This window comes from Phaseolus vulgaris, chromosome 7 (assembly GCF_000499845.2).
Source record: "Phaseolus vulgaris cultivar G19833 chromosome 7, P. vulgaris v2.0, whole genome shotgun sequence".
Taxonomy (NCBI): domain Eukaryota; kingdom Viridiplantae; phylum Streptophyta; class Magnoliopsida; order Fabales; family Fabaceae; genus Phaseolus; species Phaseolus vulgaris.
The window spans coordinates 9,212,500-9,233,160 of record NC_023753.2 but is presented as its reverse complement, the minus strand read 5'-3'; the positions used below and the strand labels follow the sequence as shown (position 1 = coordinate 9,233,160).

General features: G+C 33.5%; 2 protein-coding genes across 3 annotated transcripts; both read right to left on the bottom strand.

Annotated features, from left to right (window-relative positions):
- Positions 1-1,156: 1,156 nt before the first annotated feature.
- On the bottom strand, positions 1,157-10,223 carry LOC137828709 (calcium-dependent protein kinase 11-like). 2 transcript variants are annotated; one of them, XM_068635389.1, is made up of 7 exons: positions 9,466-10,223; positions 8,256-8,399; positions 7,974-8,126; positions 7,741-7,856; positions 6,465-6,632; positions 6,105-6,329; positions 1,157-1,659 (listed from the first exon to the last, which is right to left on the bottom strand). In XM_068635389.1, exons 1-7 carry the CDS (start codon positions 10,205-10,207, stop codon positions 1,531-1,533), a joined length of 1,677 nt encoding a protein of 558 aa, XP_068491490.1. In that variant the 5' UTR covers positions 10,208-10,223; the 3' UTR covers positions 1,157-1,530. The 2 variants fall into 2 exon arrangements, with proteins under 2 accessions (XP_068491490.1, XP_068491489.1); XM_068635388.1 differs by having other exon boundaries at positions 7,974-8,399.
- Positions 10,224-11,157: 934 nt separating this feature from the next.
- On the bottom strand, positions 11,158-16,057 carry LOC137828863 (calcium-dependent protein kinase 4-like). Its single transcript, XM_068635601.1, has 7 exons — positions 15,339-16,057; positions 14,495-14,638; positions 14,204-14,356; positions 13,974-14,086; positions 13,210-13,377; positions 12,826-13,050; positions 11,158-11,529 (listed from the first exon to the last, which is right to left on the bottom strand). Exons 1-7 carry the CDS (start codon positions 15,871-15,873, stop codon positions 11,392-11,394), a joined length of 1,476 nt encoding a protein of 491 aa, XP_068491702.1. The 5' UTR covers positions 15,874-16,057; the 3' UTR covers positions 11,158-11,391.
- Positions 16,058-20,661: the final 4,604 nt, after the last annotated feature.

Below are 20,661 nucleotides of genomic sequence, written 5' to 3'. Positions count from 1 at the left end.
TTCTTAGTTACACAAATCCAAACAAAATAAATTAGGTATGTCTCCTTGACACTTGAATATTATTGTTTAGGGTTTAACATTGACATGTAACATGGTTTCACACATTTTAGAATTTGATGCTCCACCACCACATCACCACTTAAGAAATCTCCTATGGCTTAGGATATTTACTCTAAAGGTAAGCATCAGTCACTCCCTTGAATGAATGGAGTGTTAACTTAACACATATAACAAATAATCAAAATCAATATAAAATACTTATTTCTTCTTGCACTTACAAACAATAACCATATTAACACAAACAATGTAATTATCTTAAAAAAACCTTGGACTTCGAACAACAAAACATTGATATTCATAATTATAGTAAATACAATCATATACCTGCATTATAGTAGTTTACATATCCAATAATAAATGCTAAAATTAACTTTCTTTTAGCTAGAAGTGGTGTGTCTGTAAGAATTCTTTTATGCACAGCTTCCCACAATTTCCATCTTTGATCCATTTAAAACTTTAGGTCTTATAATATTAATCAATCTCAATTTAAATTTAGATATGAAAGTTGAAATTTATACAACCAAATAGAATCATGTATATTAATTCAAAATGGTTCATTCGTATAATTTTCTCTTCAATTTTAAAATACTGGGGTAGTTAATTTGTTATTTTGATAAAATAATGTATATTAATTCAAAATGCTTCATTTGTTATTTTTAAACATTTTTAAAAAAAATAAAAAAAATACTCGTATAAGGCAAAAAAATAATTATTAGGTGACTTTCATGTCTTTTTTTGAAATACATTAATAAGTATCATTTTTATAATACATTAAAAAATTGTTGAAACAGGAAGGCTGAAACTAAATTACCATTGTAAGAAAAATATTTTGAAAATGAGAATTTTTAAAAATAGAGAAATGTTTTAATAATAATAAAATTCTTACTAAGAAATTGTAGATCATATAAAATATATTCTGCTTAAAATTAAGCTATATTTTTATCAAAATTTAATTAAAATAGAATAAGTTTGTAAATGATTTTTAATTATCACTGAATTATAAATTATCATATGGTAAAATTATCTGTAATAACTAATTGTAAAATTATATTTGATTTGTTTTAAGTAATTACCATATGAAAATTTTACACTAATAAAACATCAAAAGAGAACTCGTTTTATTATAAGGAAAATTGTGTAACCAATAAGGTTAGTCCAGTGAGATAAGAATTGGACTCATAATTTTTAAAGGCAACATGACTCTGTAGGTAGACTTCGGTATCCTTTTCTTCTTCTTTTAGCTTGAAAAATAATAGCATCACATCTCCCTTCTCTTTGCTCTTTGCTCAACACAAACACATAAAGCCTATTTACCTTTTATTTACCTTGTATGTATGTTGAGTATCTTTGACTTCACCGGATACAGAGTTCCAATATAAAATAGATAATAGTCATTTGTATGAAAAATTGACTATGACTTTTCTTCTATCATCATGTTTCCTAAGGGTACTAAAGATTTCAATTAGCATATTAGGATGAGTCTTTCAGTCCTAACTCGTGCAATAATGAAGTGCTAACATTGCTGTTCATGGTTCTGTTTCTACCTGGTTCGCCCCTTCTCATCATTGTTGTAAACTCCCCATAATTAATTCTCCCATCCTGAAAAAGGACACATAAGTTAGAAAAAAAAAATGTCTTATGTGCTTTAGAGAGGAAGGTATCCTAGGTAAATTCATTCAAATATCAGAGAAAGAAAAGCCTTATTTGGGACCGCTAAAATGAAAGAGTTGAGAGACCAAGGTTAAGAAGGAAGGGCACAGAACGTTATTAGCATTTAAAATTTGCTCAATATCAGTGATATAGATTAATAGCTCAAAAAAATATTGAGAATTTGATAATGTAAGTGCTTACGGAAATACAAAAGGATCAACTCTACCTCCACAGGACGACTCCTTAGCTAATATAAAAGTAAAGTTGGTGATTATATTTAAACGGCTCGTTTTCAGAAATCTGAGAATTTAGTAGATATTTGTTATGAGAGTAGGATGACTCCTTAGCTAATATAAAAGTAAAGTTGGTGATGATATTTAAAGGGTTTATTTTCAGAAACCTGAGAATTTAGTAGATATTTGTTATGAGGGAAAAAGGATCCTTCGTATTAGCATTCACTGAGTTGGATAATCTGTATTAGCATTCTGTTCTAGTATCTGTATTAGCATTTACTGAGTAAGTGGATATTCTTTCTTTCTTGTAAGAAACTTTCGTGACACGTGTTTTCAATAATATTATACAGATATTGATTCCTTTCATCCTCTCTTTTCTACCCTTGTGTGTGAATATAACATTGGTGCTTTCATAGTATCAATGGCAGAAAAATACGTGATTAAAAGAGCTCGGAAATGATGTTAAGAAGATTTTAGAATTCGTGGAGAAACGCAATGTTGATTATGAGTCTCATTTCGAGCAGTTGAAACCTGCTATGCGGGAAATCTCGAATGCACACACTACTGGGGTTCGCACTCTGATTCAGACAGGATTAGCTCATGCACACCACCATCCCAGGTTGCAACGTCAAACTGGATTTCCCTAGGTTTGATGGGTCGAATGTGTTTCAATGGGTATTCCAAGCAGAACAATTCTTTGACCACAATGCAGCACCAAATTTACAACACTTGACTATAGCTGCCATCCACCTCATGAAAGATGCTGTTTCGTGGTTTCAGATGATGCAGAAGAACAACACATTTCCATCCTGGCAGAGTTTCACTCGTGCCTTGGAGGTGGAATTTGGTCCCTCCCTATTTGAATGCCCACGTTCTATTCTATTTAAATTGACCCAAAGGAATTTTGTTGCTGAATACTATACGCAGTTCACAGTACTGGCAAATAGAATCACTGGAGTCACTGCAGATGCCTTGCCTGATTGTTTCATCAGTGGGTTAAAGCTGGATATTTGTAGAGAGGTATTATCCGAAAGTCCCCACTCCTTATTAAAAGTAGTATCCCTAGCCACATTGTTTGAAGACAATCATACCACTACCTCCGCTTCACCCTTCACAAACCTGTCAGTTCCCACCATATACCTACTACCCTGTCTGGCCTCCTCCCTTTGCCCAGCCAACAACCAAACCCACCACCTGTTAGACTATCCAATATTTGAAGAATCTCCCCAGTCGAAATGTTACGCCGAGAAAAAGGCTTGTACTATACTTGTGACGACAAGTTTACACCTATACACAGATGTCCCAACAAACACTACTTACTCCTTTATTCTGCAGACTTAGAGGATTAACAACCTGACACAGAATTCCCTATTTCTTCTAATAAGGACAGTCCCGACAATGAATTGCAACATCATCTGTCATATAATGCTTAAAAAGGATCCACGGGGATAGGTACTAATGGAGTAATTGTGCAATATTATTAGATACTGGTAGCTCTGACAATTTTTTGCAGCCTTGAATTGCTCAACATTTGAAGCTGCTAGTGGAACCTATTTCTAGTTTCCACTGGGACCCTGTAGCTACTGCTGCCTTTGAACATTTGAAGCAGGCGATCACAGCAGCCTCTGTATTGACACTCCCAGACTTCTCACAAATCTTCATTGTTGAAATTGATGCCTCGGAAAGTGGTATTGGGGCAATCCTAAGCCAACATCACCACCCTATTGCATATCTCTCCAAGAAACTGTCTCCCACTATGCAAAAGCAATCGGCAGAGATGTATGCCATCACAACAGCCATTGCCAAATTCAGACATTACTTGTTGGGCCACAAGTTCATTGTTAGAACTGACCAAAAGAGCATCAAATGCTTGTTGGACCAAACTACCCAAACACCAGAACAACAAGCATGGCTCCATAAATTCCTTGGCTATGACTTTGCCACTGTACAAAACCAGGCAAAGAGAATAAAGGTGTTGATGCTCTTTCCAGATCCTTCTGCATAGCTATATCGTAGCCTACTTGGGATTTTATATCCCTGCTAACCGCTGCAATTGAATCTGACAATACTTATAGGGAGATTGTATGAGCATGTAATTAGAGTCAACCTCCCCACCCTAATTATTCTATCCAAAACCAGTTGTTGTACTGGAAAAAAACGATTAGTTATCCCTCCCCTGGATAACTTCATTCAATAGGTTTTGCATGAATTTCATGACTCCCCTATAGGCGGCCATGCCGGTGTTGCTCGTATATCAACTCAATTCTTTTGGCCTAGAATGTATAAGGACGTTAAAAGACATGTTCAACACTGTCTCACATGCCAGAAAGCCAAATCCAGCACTGTCTTGCCCCAAGGATTGTTACAACTGCTCCCTATTCCTGCACAGATATGGGAAGATGTGACTATAGATTTCATTGTGGAACTTCCTCCTTCACAAGGATGTACAGTCATTATGGTCGTCATTGACAGATTGTCAAAATATGTTCACTTAGCCACTGAAAACTGATTATACAAGTAAACAAGTTGCAGAGGTTTTCCTCAAGATTATCGTAAAGCTCCATGAGTTTCCAAAATCCATAGTCTCATATCATGATCGAGCTTTCACTAGTAGGTTTTGGCAACACTTGTTTAAACTCAGTGGCACTACATTAGCGATGAGTTCAGCTTACCATCCTCAAAGTGATGGTCAATACGAGGCTCTCAATAAATGCCTTGAGATGTATTTACGAAGTTTTGTTGGTGAAAATCCAAAAAAATTGTCTGAATTCTTAACTTGGGCAGAACCATAGTACAACAGTTACTTCAAAACCAGCATTGGAATGACACCATTATGAGTTGTCTACGACCGTGACCCACCTACCATAACCTAGTATCAATTCGATCACACTAACCTTCCATCCTTACAAGAGTTGTTGCACCAACATAATGAAATTCTATTGCAATTGAAGAAGAATCTATTGAAAGCTCAGAATCACATGAAGAAGTTTGCTGACAAAAGAAAAACTCTAGCGGACTTTCAAGTTGGTGATTTCGTGTTTGTCAAACTTCAACCATACCGACAAGACAACACTTAGTGCACCTCCGCAAGAACAAAAAGCTCAGACTTCAATACTTAAACCCATTTTCTATCATTCAGCGGATTGGCCCAGATGTTTATAAGCTACAGATACCACCACCCACTGCCAGAATACACCCTGTTTTCCATGTTTCAGTCTTGAAGAAATGTTACGGAGACCATCAGCAATTATATGTGCCATTACCTCGGATCACAAATGTAGAAAGTCCACTCACCCAACCCAAACATGTTCAGCAAATCCTCATCTCATGGGAGGACCTCAATCCATTAAACAATACGTGGGAGGATATCAATGTCATCACAAAAAGACTATCCAAATTTCAACCTCGAGGACAAGGTTGATTTCGATGGCGGAGGAAATGTAAAGGGTCAGCTGATAATGTTATGGGGGTAAAAGGGTCAACTGATAAAATGGCAGATGAGAAATGAGGGCAAAACAAAAATAGTGAAATTGTTAGTCAGGTGGCACATACGGTCGAGGACAAGAGAAAGACTGTCAATCGAAAAAGTGAGCGTAAAAAGTTAGTCAATCAAACCCTGAAGGATTCCGTGTGGTGAAGGGATTTTAAGGAACAACAGTGGTACCAGAAGGGTGTAGAATCATTTTGGAAATTATCTCTCTCTCCTTGGCCCTTTGGGGATTTTCTATTCTAGTATCTGTATTAGCATTCATTGAATCAGTGGATATTCTTTCCTTCTCTTGTAAGAAACTTTCGTGACGCGTGTTTTCAATAATACTATACAAATATTGTTTCCTTTCATCCTCTGTTTTCTACCCCTGTGTGTGAGTATAACAATATTGCTAAAAACATTTTCAATATTTAAAAACTTTAGAATAAAAGCGTAAATGGTAGAAATCAAAATTGAAAAAAATAGCAAAAGTTGCTTTAAATATTGAATCCTTATGAAGTCTCTAATCCTGATGGTTGACTTCTAAGAGAAACAAGAAAGGAGAAACATATTTCACTTTCACTAATTTTATTGTTAAACTAAAAAAGAAATCAACAATGAAGTTCTTAGTTAAACTAAGCAAAGTGACAACACTCACATCAGCATATACTAGTGAATTTAGAGGAACTTACATTGTCTTGATCAATCTCTTTGATCATCTCATCCAGATGCAAAACACCAAGACCGAAGTCGTTACAAGCCTGTTGAAGCTCATCAATGGTTATATAACCACTACCATCTCTATCAAAATAGGAAAAAGCAGCAACCAAATTTTCTTCTCTTTCCATCTTATTCAAGTGTAGTGTAGCTGCGAGAAATTCACCATAGTCTATTGTCCCATTGCTGTCTATATCAGCCTGCCAAAGTGCACAAGAGAAGCCAGTTAAAGATCACCCAATTCAACATATACAAAAGAAGCAAAAAAGATATGAAGCTATTTCACATAACACCTCCGTTTGTATTGCATTCTATGATAATGATAATTTACCTACCGCCTCCATAAGGGATTTAATTTCAGATTCCATGAGATCACATCCCACACTTTTCAAACCATCTTTGAGTTCCTGAAAAGTGATTGTCCCACTATTGTCTTCGTCAATCATTCTAAATAACTCTTTTAATCCACCTATTTCCTCTTCTGAAAGTCTTTCTACTATGACCTGAAGAATTTTTTAATGTAAAATATAAGTGCACGACTTAGATGGACACAATACTATACAAAAAACTGATAAAGCATACAAATTATTTATGTTTGGACAAGCTTGAGAGAAAATAAGAAAAGAATGAAATTGACTTTTGTATGCACAAGCTAATTTGGAGAAACTCTCTCATATAGCTTCTCTACATTTTTTTTTCACTTATGCACAAGCTAATTTTAACCTATACAGAAAATAATTTCATTTTTTTCTTCATATTTTTCTCTTCTAGAAGTCCTTATAACAGACCCAAAATCAAAATGAATGGAAATGATTAACAAAGAGACCATAGAACTGAATTTAATCATCACCCTAGAACAAACAGAAATCTTACCAAGGATAGAAATATCCAACAAAAGCAGAAATAAGAACGAAATGGATTCATAGAAACTTTTTGTATAACTTCAAACTAAAAACTAAGTGACATGTCGTCCAGATTTAGATATACCCCTCCAAAAAATGGCACATGCAACTTTTATGTCATATATAAGTGATAGGAAAAAACTCCTCTCACACCTAATGAGGATCAAAGTATGAGACAAACACAAAACAACACCATAAATGAAAAATACAGAAAAGTATGAATTTACATGATTCGACACCTCTTGTCTATTTCCACCAAATTGTCTCAAAAGTGTTTCATTATATAACAATGCATTAGTTTTCTAGACAATCTTGAGAAAATCCTGCCCCTTCTCTTGTAGGGTGGTGACCCTCTCTCTAGATTGAGTGTATATTTTTTTCTTCATATGATCCCTTTATAAAACAAAGCTTCATGACTACCACCATAAATAAGACTCAATAGACTTTAATTATTTCACCTCTAACCTCATTATGATAATGGGATTCTTCAAGAGTCAAGATGCATTCCTACCCCTACCTCTTGGAATATACCTCTTGACTTTCCACTACTTGTATCAATGTCAGGAATTTTGGATTGAATTTGCAACAATAAGTTATGAGAGGTTATCTAATTTGACAAATTTTTAATATAAATCTCAAGACAAAATTAATATCATTTTTTTAAATCAAACAAAAAAAAAGGTAAGGCATACAATGATACTAAACATACACGTAATGCCATCTTCTTCAGTTTATTCATTGTTGAGAAATGCTTTAGGCGTGTCAAAACAGCAGGATCCAGAGGTTTGTCCGGGGCAACACTATCATCAACAATCCAAGGGTGACCTGAGTGTATAAGACTCCGTACTTGTTAGATCTACTACTAAGCTATGACATTGTAATGAGCTGCCATACACCTATAGCACGTGAAATTCAGTTATTACTAGCATTCAAGAAACTCACACAAGACTTCATGAGCAGAAATTCTTTTCTTAGGGTCTTTATCCAACATCTGTTTTATCAAATCTTTAGCACTTCCTGATATACTTGGCCACGGATTAGATGCAAAATCAACCTCTTCATGCAAAATCTGTTTGTAGACTCCTGATTCGGATTCTGAAAATAGTAAAAAAATTGAATGCAACTCAGGCACAAAGAAGAAAACGAGAATGTGATCAAATAATTTACAAAGAAAAAGTTTAGTTGTTAGTCGAAGAGAATTACAGTACATATTAGGATCATTACTTGCCCAGAAAGGTGGGAGCCCTCTCAGTAAGATGTACAGAATAACACCAGCACTCCAAACGTCCACTTCTGGTCCAGATTGTTTGCACAACACCTCTGGGGCCATATAGTAGCAAGTTCCTACTATATCACTAAAGGTTTGTCCTGAGAAGAAACAAGAAAAGGGCAAAGGTAAGAGTGTGTTTGGTATTAGCTTGTATGACAAAAATCATACACAATTACTAAATACAGGGTGATGGTTAAATGACCAAGGAAAACTTGTATAACATCAAGAAAAATAAAATAAAGTGAATATAACGTGTGTCAGAAATTTATGGATTAGAACTACTTAGTTAAATAATATTAATTATGAAAATAATGGTTTTGCACCAAGTGTCAAATTATGCCCAATAACAACGAAAAAACGGGCAAATAGGTAAAGCAAATTACACCCATTGAAAACAAAATAAAGAACAAACACAAAGTTAGAAATGAAAGCACCGTCTGCAAGTAATTCAGAATTAAGCAAGGTAATCATTAAGTTGCTTACTTTTAACACTCTTTCATACAGAGCACACAGCAGTTACAAGTTAGGTCAAGTTATAACAGAAAACTAACTCCAAAGAATGTATGTACAAGACCATTGGTTCACCAGATGATCTAATTTTGAGTCATAGATCCACAATAATCATTATATTGTTCTAATTACATGATGGATATTGTTTTAATTACATTACTATATGATGACAGTGAATTATGATATCTTGGACTTTCACTTAGTACTCACCATATTTTTCTCTAAATATGAAATTATTGCCTTATTAGATAGACTTTAATGCACGGCATTGGGCAAAACTCCATTGTTTGTGATTCTAAAGTTTACATTAATCCTTTGTGGTTGTTATTATGTTTACCACAACCAGGCATCATTGTTTTGTAAATTAGACATAGACATTTGGGGAACATTTCTAAATCCTAGACTGAGAGGTTCATTAAATTGCGCATTTAAGATTTCTCTATTTTTTATATCCATGTCAAGGGTAAGCACGCAGCTAAACCCAAGGCAAAGACAACAAATGTGTTGAAGTTGATTCACAGTAATAATGTGTGGACCTGTTACACTACACATATTTACTTCCATGGGAGGTAATTTGATGAGTTTCATAGACAAATTCATAGGCAAAAATGGACGCATTATAAAATTGAATTGAATATAAGAGATGAATAGAACCTGGTTTAAAGAAGACAGAGAAGCCAAAATCGATGACCTTGAGGGTGGCCTTACTGGCAGGGGTATCAAACAAGAAATTTTCAGGTTTAAGATCCCTATGGATGACCCCAAGAGCGTGGCACCCTTCGACCACCCCAACAATGGTCTTCATCAACTTGGCAGCCTCACGTTCGCTGTAATGCCCCTTCTGAGTGATCCTATAGAAAAGCTCACCCCCACGACACAGCTCCATCACAAGGTGCACCGCAAACTTGTCCTCATAGATTCCCTGTATCCTTGCCACATTGGGTTGCTCCGACAAATGGTGCATGATCTGAATCTCCCTCCACACATCATCACACTCCTCTTGGCACAAGAGCTTGGCCTTTGGGATGGTTTTGCAGGCGTAACTCTTCCTTGTCTCCTTGTGGGTGCAGAGGTAGGTGGTGGCCAAGTGCCCTTTTCCCAGCACCTTCTGCCCCACAACGTAGTGCTCCTTCAGGTCCGGGGTCTCGTGCGGCAACACGTTTTTGCTCTTTGATGCGCTCCAATCTTTCGACATTTTGCCACTCTCCGACAATCTCCAACACTCCTTCGTACATGCTCTAGTAGCAACTGATTTCCCACGATCACCATGCCACATTTTTAGTGTCTTGTAACAACTGTCTACCCTATAATTACTGTTCTTTGAATAAGGTCGAAAACCAAAATCAATTCTAAAACTTTTATATGCAGCAATCACCATTTTCGAACCTATATTCATCGTTAATACACTCTAATTAAATAAATATAATCGTTCGCACCATTTTGCAAACACAATTGCTACGTCCAAGAAAAGCATATTCATATTCATACTCTGTTAGCAAAAATTAAGTAATTTTATTTAATATTTTAGAAAATAACCTTATATTCATGGCACTTTTTTAACTCAATTTTTTTTATTTGTATCAGTAATTTTAATTAATACTTTTTTTATTCTAACTTTGAGTGAACTTATTTAAAGTTTATAAAATTAATGTGTGATTTCTTTTCAGAAAGTTAAGTAATCTCATCACAACTAATTTTGAGATTGCGTTTCATAGAAGAAAAATAAACAGAACGTATGAAATACAAAAGGGTGAATGAACGAAAATAGACGGAAAAAAATGAGAAATTAAGAATATTTGATTGGAGAAAAAAAAATTAAAAAAATAGTAGATCTTATTGTATTTTAAAAAATTATACTTTTAAAACTTCCAAAATAAAAACTCACTTAACCACTCATTTTAATAATAAAATATTATATATTAGTATTTTAAGTTATATATATAACTAAAATATCAATACATTAAGTTGTTAAAAGGTTAGTTTTCTCTTTTTAATATCAAAATTTCAATACTTTATTTCCATTTAACCAAACCATTTATGTTGTCTTCTTTCTATTTTCATTCTTCCAAAACAGACATTAATTGTATTGAGAAGGGATACTAATAATTTTTCATGTTTAGAAAAAAAATCTAAATAGACATTTTATTTTTATTATAAAATTAGACATACACTTACTCCTAAAATTATCTTGGGATGGTTACAAAAACTATGACTTATATATTCCTAATCCATTGTTATCTCTAGTGTCACAAATTACCAACCTTAAACCATAGTTGTTTACCAATTTTCCTTCATTCTTTTCTCTATACTTTTCTGCCTTACTCCACAAATAATAGCATCATCACATTTTCTCTTGGGCGAAAGCAAACCATTCAAACAAATTTTCATTATATATAAATATATGGTCAACATATTCAACTTCACGAATGTTCTAAAGAAATCAAGTGATAAGCCATTGCTCCAGAAGGTAAACAAAGTTCCAATACAAAACAGATTATAACCATGCGGTTGGAAAATTTTACTATCATTTTTCTTCTACCATCATTGCTCCTAACTGTACAAAAAACATCAGGTAGCATATCAAGAGGAGGAGTCTTTCATTCCAAATGCTTCTGCAATATTGAAGTGCAAATTGCTTTTCATGCTCATGCATCTACCAACATCCGGACCACCCTTTTTCATCATTGCTGCAAACTCTGCATAATCAATTCTACCATCCTGAAAAACAAAGGTACGTAATTAGGACCTAAACACAAGTTCAGAAGAAAAAAAGGCCTCAAAGTACCTAAGAAAGCTCTCAAATAATTTCAAACAAACATTGTCAACAAAGATATTAAGAAGTGAACTTTAAGCCTAACTCAATCTCAACAAACCAGTCTACAAGATGAAGTTTGTGTTCACTTATATACTATGAAATGTTCGATATATACTGTGAAATGTTCGATGTGAGGTCTCCAACAGAAACATAGTTGAATACCTCTAAAATATTGAGAAGTTGGCATTGAGAACTCACAGAAGTACATGACAAGAAAGGATAACTCTACAGGATGATCCTCAGAACTAAAATAAAAGTAATGTGTGGTGATCACATATAAAATGCTCAAGCAGTCTTTCTGACTCACAACAGACAACTCAAGCCAAGCCAAGAGTTACAAATGAAACAAAGATCTGACTTCAGACAGCCGTAGCTATTTACTTTCTTTATCAGATCATGTACTGTAAGTAAATTACTCTTTTGCTGATTATTACACCCCACAGCAAAAAAATTCTGATGCAGCATGGGAAGTTCTTTAGGCAGAGAATCATTTCCCACTTGAAGCATCCAAAATTTTATCATCTAGTAGAATAGTAGTGAAAATTACATTGAAGCTATAATTAAAGAATATATCACTTCCAACTTCATGTAGAGTCAACTAGTTCCATAGTATAGTAGTACCCATTCCTTGCATGAGAAAGCAGAGAAAAGAAAAAATATAAAGAAAACAGAACTATTGAATATCGAATAAATTGTGCAGACAGTGTAAGAAGGCAACTTTTCTGAAATAGGACTTAGATCACCTTTTTTCTTTACCTTGTTAAGTTCAGCCATGGAGAATTGTGCATGAGGTAAGTAAAATTTTATTTCGTAGTAACATCCAAAAAAATTGCACAATTACTTAACATGGAACCCAAATCACAATTAACAACCCAACACATGACATGATGATGGGTTTTTATTCCTGTGATGAGTAAATTTTAAATCTCCAAGATCAAATTTTCTATAAACTAAAATTCCATTCTGCCTAAACTTTCCAAAAGCATCCCAGATCTGTAATGATGATGGCTGGCTTCTAAAAGAATCAAGGCAAAAACTTATTTCATTAATTTTAGAGATGATGAGTTCACGTAATATCATCAATTTTATTGGGAAAACTAAAAATGGAATCAACAAGTGTTAGTGAAACTAAACAGTGACAACAAACAATCACATCAGCAAGTACTAAAAATACCGCAAACACAATTACAGGAACTTACATTGTCTTGATCAATCTCTTTGATCATCTCATCCAGAGGTACATCACCAAGGCCAAAGTCCTTGCTAGCCTGCTGAAGCTCATCAAAGGTGATGTAACCACTACCATCTTTATCAAAATAGGAAAAAGCAGCAAGCAAATTCTCCTCTCTTTCCATCTTATTCAAGTGCAGTGTAGCAGCAAGAAATTCACCATAATCTATAGTTCCACTGTTGTCTATATCAGCCTGCCAAAGTTCATAAGAGAAGGCAATTAATGATCACCCAACTCAAAATACACATTAGAAGCAGAAATTCTATGAACTTATTTGAAATAACATTAAACACCATTCTATTACATTCTCTGATAATAATAATAATAATAATAATAATAATAATCTACCTACCGCTTCCATAAGGGATTTGATTTCAGATTCCATGAGATTAGAGCCCACACTTTTCAAACCCTCCTTGAGCTCCTCAAAAGTTATTGTCCCACTGTTGTCTGTGTCAATCATTTTAAATAACTCTTTCAATCCACCTATTTCTTCCTCTGAAAGTCTTTCAGCTATGACCTGAAAAGAATATTTGAATGGGTCAGCGCATGATTTAGATGAACACCAGACTATATAAAAAGTGACAGCAAATAAAATTTATAAATTTGATATGAATTGATATTTTGAAATAAAGAAAATATAAAAGTGATTTAATCATCCTTAACTGGAACAGGCCGAAATCTAACAAATGATAAAAATATCCATCAAAATCGAGAAAGCTCTAATATGAAAGAAATGAATTCATAGAAACTGGCAATTCTGTATACATAATTTTAAATAAATAACTAACTGACATCACATCTGTATTTAGCTACCCCTATTTTCTTATGTAATATACATTCATCATCATCACAACCCTTGTATTTATGACATCACAAAAGCATTCTAAGATCTTCAATCCTATACACAAAGTATTGGCTCATAGAAATTCATAACAAATTATTATGTGGAAATGATTAACAAGTTCATAAGTATTAAAATGCTACTTTTAAGCCATACACAAGTTATGAACTTATCCCATTCAACAAGTAAACAAAAAATCTTAAGAAAAAAATTAATATCATTGCTGAAATCAAACAGAAAAGAGTAAGGCGTATAGTGATAACCAAACCTACCCGTAATGCCATCTTCTTAAGTTTATTCATTGCTGAGAAATGCTTTAGGCGTGTCAAAACAGCAGAGTCCAGAGGTTTGTCAGGTGCAATATCATCAACAATCCAAGGGTTACCTGATTATACAAGACTCCATAGTAGTTAAATCTGCTACAAAGCTTTGGTAATATAATGATATGGCATACACCAACAGCACATGAAAATCCGTGACGACTAGTACTCAAGGAACTCACATAAAACTTCATGAGCAGAAATTCTTTTCTTAGGGTCCCTCTCTAGCATCTGTTTTACCAATTCTTTAGCATTTTCTGAGATACTTGGCCACGGCTCAGAAACAAAATCAAGCTCTCCGTTTATAATCTGTCTGAAAATTCCTGCTTCACTTTCTGAAGGTAATACAAACAAAAAGTGAAAGCAACTCAGGCACAAAAAGGGTAACAACTAGATGACTAAATAGTATACAGAGAGAAAAATCTTCACAACTGTGAGTCCAAGAAATATACAATAAACATTAGAATCGTTACCAGCCCAGAAAGGTGGCACCCCACTCAGTAAGATGTATAGGATAACACCAGCGCTCCATACGTCCACTTCTGGTCCATATTGCTTGCACAACACCTCAGGGGCAACATAGTAGGGACTTCCCACAACATCATGAAAGGCTTGTCCTGAGGAGAAACAAGAAAAGGAATGGTGAGTCGTACATGCAGTAAATACATATATTGCTTTCTTTTAGGTACTGACTAATACGTAAAGGAAAAAAGTATATGTTCAACGTCATGAAAAATAGAACAAAATTGCATCTGATGCAGAATATAGGTATTCTATTCAAGCACTGAACCCCTTGGCCCAAACTATACATGTTTCTATCCAAAAGGGAACCATGGAATCGAAGATTCTTTGTAATGAGCTCCTCTATCCAAGCATATAATAACAAGGTTTTATATAAAAAGTCCAAGGTATTTGGAACATGTAACTGCAATTTTGGCTACAGAAGCTAAATTTATCTGCAATTTCCTACAACATCAAAAATCTCGATGAAATCATGACCACAAGTTAAAACACTTGTTCATAATTAATAAAATTTGTAGACATACCATATATCATAAGCATTGGAAAAATCACCTGAGACATGTATATGCATTACAAAATAGATAAAATATATGCAGGTGCTTTTGAGGCGTTTTATCTCAATAATATTGTGTAATAGACAACTTATATGCAGGTGCTTTTGTGGTTGATCTACATTCACATTTGAAGTTCCATCTTAATAATCTTGTCTAATAAAAAATTACTATAAAGGTTAAAATAGATTACGGACGTGAAATTAGAATTGTGATTAGAGAATAGAGAATAGATGAAAGGAACCTGGCTTGTAGAAGACAGAGAGGCCAAAATCTGTGGCCATCATCTTGGCATCTTCACCAGGGGTGTCAAACAAGAAATTCTCAGGCTTGAGATCCCTATGCATGACCCCAAGAGAGTGGCACCCCTCCACCACCCCAACAATGGTCTTTATCAACTTTGCAGCCTCTTTCTCGCTGTAATGCCCCTTCTGAATGATCCTGTCAAAAAGCTCACCCCCGGCACACAGCTCCATCACAAGGTGCACGAACACAGAATCCTCGTACGTGGCCTTTATCCGAACAACGTTGGGATGCTCCGACAAATGGTGCATGATCTTAATCTCCCTCCACACGTCATCATAATCCTCCTGACAGAGAAGCTTTCTCTTGGGGATTGATTTGCATGCCAAGAGCTTCCCCGTGGTCTTGTGCGTGCACAGATAAGTGGTCCCAAATTGGCCTTGTCCCAGCTTCTTCCCCAGAACGTAGCGGTCCCTTAGTCTCGGTGTTATATGCGGTAACACGCTACGTTTGGATGCATGAGGATTCCTCTGCATTTTGCTTGAACTCCAAAATGTTTCTGTGGGGGGAGGTATGAATGAATGAATGTGATGATATGTTATTATTGATCAGAGTTTATTTAACTTTTTCAAATTGTGAAAGCTATAACTATTTTTGTTTAGATGGAGGATATGAAATCATAGTCATGATACCCAAAGGAACATAGTTAAGAATGAGATTATGATGTTGTTATTTAGGTTGTGCTCAAGTTATTGTGTCTTGTTTTGGTTGTGGGAATAGAATTTTTCAATATAAGCCATCCATCACCTCATCTCAAAATAATGGTTAATTTTCAAATCTATAAATTAATTCTTTTCTTCCTAATTCTTCTCTTCATTGCTACCTTCATTCTATCTTTACATTTAATCTTTATTAAGATGGAGAATCTTATCAATATAAAAAATAATAATCAACTTTTTTAAATCATAAATAAATAACTATGACAAATTATTTTAAAAAGGGGACATATTCAACATTAGAGTTTACATTTTGGTAAAAAAAACTATTTATACAATAGGTTATAAGTTCTGTGTTAACTTTTTATATTATTTACCAACATTACTGTTTTTTTTTTCTTAAACAACGTTAAGAGTTTAATTTTATGTATTAATAATATATATTTACTTTTAGAAAAGGATGGAGTAAGTTGACCCACGAATTTGAGGAAATTTGATAAGAAAACTGTGAATTGATCAATTTAATATGAAAAGACAAAACTAATAAAAATCAAACGATAAAATACTTAGACAAAATAAACAAATATTTTAAGAACTTTACATAATAAAATTTTTAATAATAAAAAATATTTTAAGAACTTTACATAATAAAAATTTTAATGATTTAATTAAAACTACCTAAACTTATTAAGAGGTGATTAAAATTTAATTATTTTTTATTATAAAAAATAAAATATAAAATAATGAATATGAAGTTATTATATAAATTATCAAGGTATTAAGATCCCATAAGTTATCCTAGTCGAGTTTGTATTGCAGTCTTCACTTATCATCTTTTAATTTAAATCATATTTAAAATAATTAAAAACATAATAAAAAATGTATATATAATTACTTTTTATTATCTTTTCAATTTTATATCATCTTTACATTGCAAACAAATTGAAATAAGTGACATATTCTAAATATGGAATTTACCATATACATATTTCTTTAACAAAGTTATTGTTTTAAAAAGTGGATAAACTCTTATATCAAGAATATAAAATAATATAAAAAATAATTTTTAAAAGGGCCCAAAAGTACTAAAAATTAATATATTTGAGAATTATGTTTCTTTTAACTACGTATAGGATATGGTTGCTGGTAATTGATTAGTTTTTAACTTAAATCACAATTTTTAACTTATAATTTATATAATATGATAAGTTAGTTCATTAGATTGAAAATGTTTTTATTGCTGATAAAAAAAAGAATGAAAATGTTTGGTAAACTAATTAAAAAAATCAATATATATATAACATAGAATATAACTGCATAAATTTTATTAAGTAAATAAATTTTATTTATTTATTTTTGAAAAATATATATATTATTATGTAATTATAATTTTAGCTTTTTAAATAATTATATTTTTTATTAAATCTTTTGGTATTTTTACTTATTTTTTAAAGGTTGTATAGTTTTTTTTTTATTTAGACAACTGATTTCATTAATATAAATTGATGCAAGAAAAAATAATTAAATTAATTTTTTATTTCTCAATTTAAATTAGTGTTACATGAAATTTATATTCTTACAATTTTCACTCTATATAAATTTCACATGTTATTATGTAATGAAATATTGTTACTTCAATTTATAATATTCATTTTTTTATTTGAATTATATATAAAATTAAAAAGTAACTTAATAAATAAAATAAATAAAAAATTTGTAAAATTAAAATAAGCAATAATAAGTACAAAAATTAAAATATGAATTAATTTATTGATGTTACGAGTTGTACCTTTAAAACTAAGATTTTTCATGAAGAATTATCACCAAATTTGGGTAGCAATGTATCCATATTAAAAAAAATGGGCATAGGGAGAATAAAAGTAGGATAGGGTGATAAAAAAATTAGAAATGTATGTTAAAAAAATTAAAGTAATATATGGTTAACCTTGGCATAGGACACTCATTGTCGCACTAGTTCTTCAATCAATGTAAATATGATTATTTTTTGATAAAGCTGCACTACACATGTCTTCTCTCATGACAAAGGTTGATCACAAATAACTATTGTAAAGGGTAAATCATGTTCCTCGTAAAGAAATAACTTCTATGTTTTTTTGTTTCTCTTAAGCACAGATAGCATAATCTGGGATCACTGATAAAATTAAATCACTGCATCATCGTGCATGAGAAAAAGGAAGAAGAAGAGAGAATCTCAGAAATGAGCTGCAAAAACAGATCAGATCATGGGTCATTCTTGCATTAAAAACATGTGCATCATTTACTCCTACTTTTAGCCATATCAGTGCATCATCCACGTTGAGTTTGTGGAGAACTAAGTTTTTATAAAAAAGTCACAAGGAGGTAATTTGGAAATTCAGAGTGTGAAGAAAATCTTTAGTTCTATAGAAATGGAAAAAGTGATGATCATGCTTAGTAGAATTCCGACTTGGCTTCCATCTCACTATTGTAAATCTTCTCGCTAGATTAACCGCAACTTAGATGTGTATTTTGACTCTTCAATCAGAATTTCATTTTCAGATTTCAAGAGTGCATGTTATGATCGATCGTGCTTGTTATTATGGAATGGAACTGCTTATATATCAAGTCGCAATCATTTCAAACATAATAAAGTGGTATCCCAATTGAGCGATTGATTAATACTGCAGGTAAATATATATATAGCAAAAAGACTGTAATAAGGTAGTCATATGATTCTTACACCATGAAATGATCATAAAACTTATCTAAATCTAGATGACATGAGAGAAAATGAAGATGAAATCTGAAACCAGTGGTTGTGTAGCTACAAACCACAAGGAAAACAAAATCTTAATTATAATTAGTCTTTACAAACAAATGAATCACTCGGCAGAGGGTGTCAATACCTTAACCATAACCTGCATGACACTCACTCTCGTTTGTAAGGACAATATGTAATTAGCAGTTTCTCTGAAGAGTCCATCCAACCCCAAAGAATCACAGTTGGGTACAAGGCTTTTCAAAGCTCTCACGCGTCTCCGAATCCCATTTGATCCTCTTCTAGAACCACCCCTTCTCTTCATCAAAATCCTCCTTGGCCTCCTAACACCCTTCTTTGCTTGTGCAGCCAAGAGTTTGGTCCTCAAACACCTGTATGATGAAGTTCTGTTTGGTTGAGCTCCCTGATGCAGATCCTTCAAAGAGAGGGAAACGGGTAAAGGGTGTGAAGAAATTCCCATGATGAAGCTCTCTTAAGTTTTGAAATTCAGGGTCTAACACAAGAGGGGTGTGCATAAATGGCACACCAAGAGAGCATAATTTATATATGAGTTGTTTGCATTAAGGATTAGAAGGTGGGGCCATAGTACAATTTCCAAAGAGGCTTCCAAGGGAATGGGAGAGAGACAGGTGTACCTAAGTGTGTTGCTTGCTGCTTTGGGCATGTTCTCCAACCCAATGCACATGCATCCACATGATTCTCCTTCACAACACCCAACCTCTCTCTAAACCACCACCTTTCATCACACACACACACACCTTCATCTAGTAAGACCACCCTGGATTATTCCCCTCCCACTTTCCAAATTCAATGCACTCACCATTTCAATTACCCTTCTTCCAGCTCAATCAACGTGGCATTCCACATATACAAACTCATCCCTTCATTATCTTTACTACCTGCTGCTTCAAAGGAAACCATGTTACTGCTCACTACAACATTAAAGTATTCCAGGACTATTATTTGTCACTCCTTCTGTAAACAAAAAGTGGACATTTTGGATCACCATGTTGGGATAAGATAGATAACCTCCCAGATTCATGAACCCTGTTACTTTTTCCATTCAACTCATGATGAAGAATCAGTGTTCAAAACAACTTCCCATACGTTTTGCTCATGCCCTCTTCTTTCCATACACAACTGATATATAACAAAACACGATACATTGTACTTAGTACTTCCACATACACGATGTGAGATGAGATCCGACAAAGATTCCTCCTTTCCCTTTAATTCTGAATCTTCTCATGATCCCAAAAACCAAGGGAGCAATGAAGGTGCAGACCATGCCTCCCCTAAAGCATGAAGCCTGACCAGACTACAAACCAATCAAGGACTCAAATAACACCCACATACATGCATGAGAATCCAAGTAACAAGTCTCTTCCATGTGGATGACAAAAGCTAAAGCTGTGTGAAATATAGAAATTTAGAAAAGATATTCATGTAATCTATAATTTCCCACACATCAATTCATTTATGTTCAAAATTAAGTGTTACTAGATCTTCATATATACCTAGATTCTGTGGTCCTAAAAATTTAAATCTTGATATGATTGTAGGAATGAAATTTCTCACCTTTTACATATCTTTTTACCAAGTAAAGTCACTCTTTTATGGGATATTAGTCTCTCTTTTTTTCACGCGTGAATAACTTTTCTACATGACATTGAAGAAGGAAACACTTTATCTGAAAATTCAATATATGTAACCAAGTCTTAAATTTCCTTTATAAAAAGAATAGGAGATTGTTCCAATTCAATTCGTCTCTCAAATCCATCATATTTCTGTTCCAAATTGAATCGTCCTTTACAAAAAAAAAATGTACTTTACTAAGCTATATTCTTCTT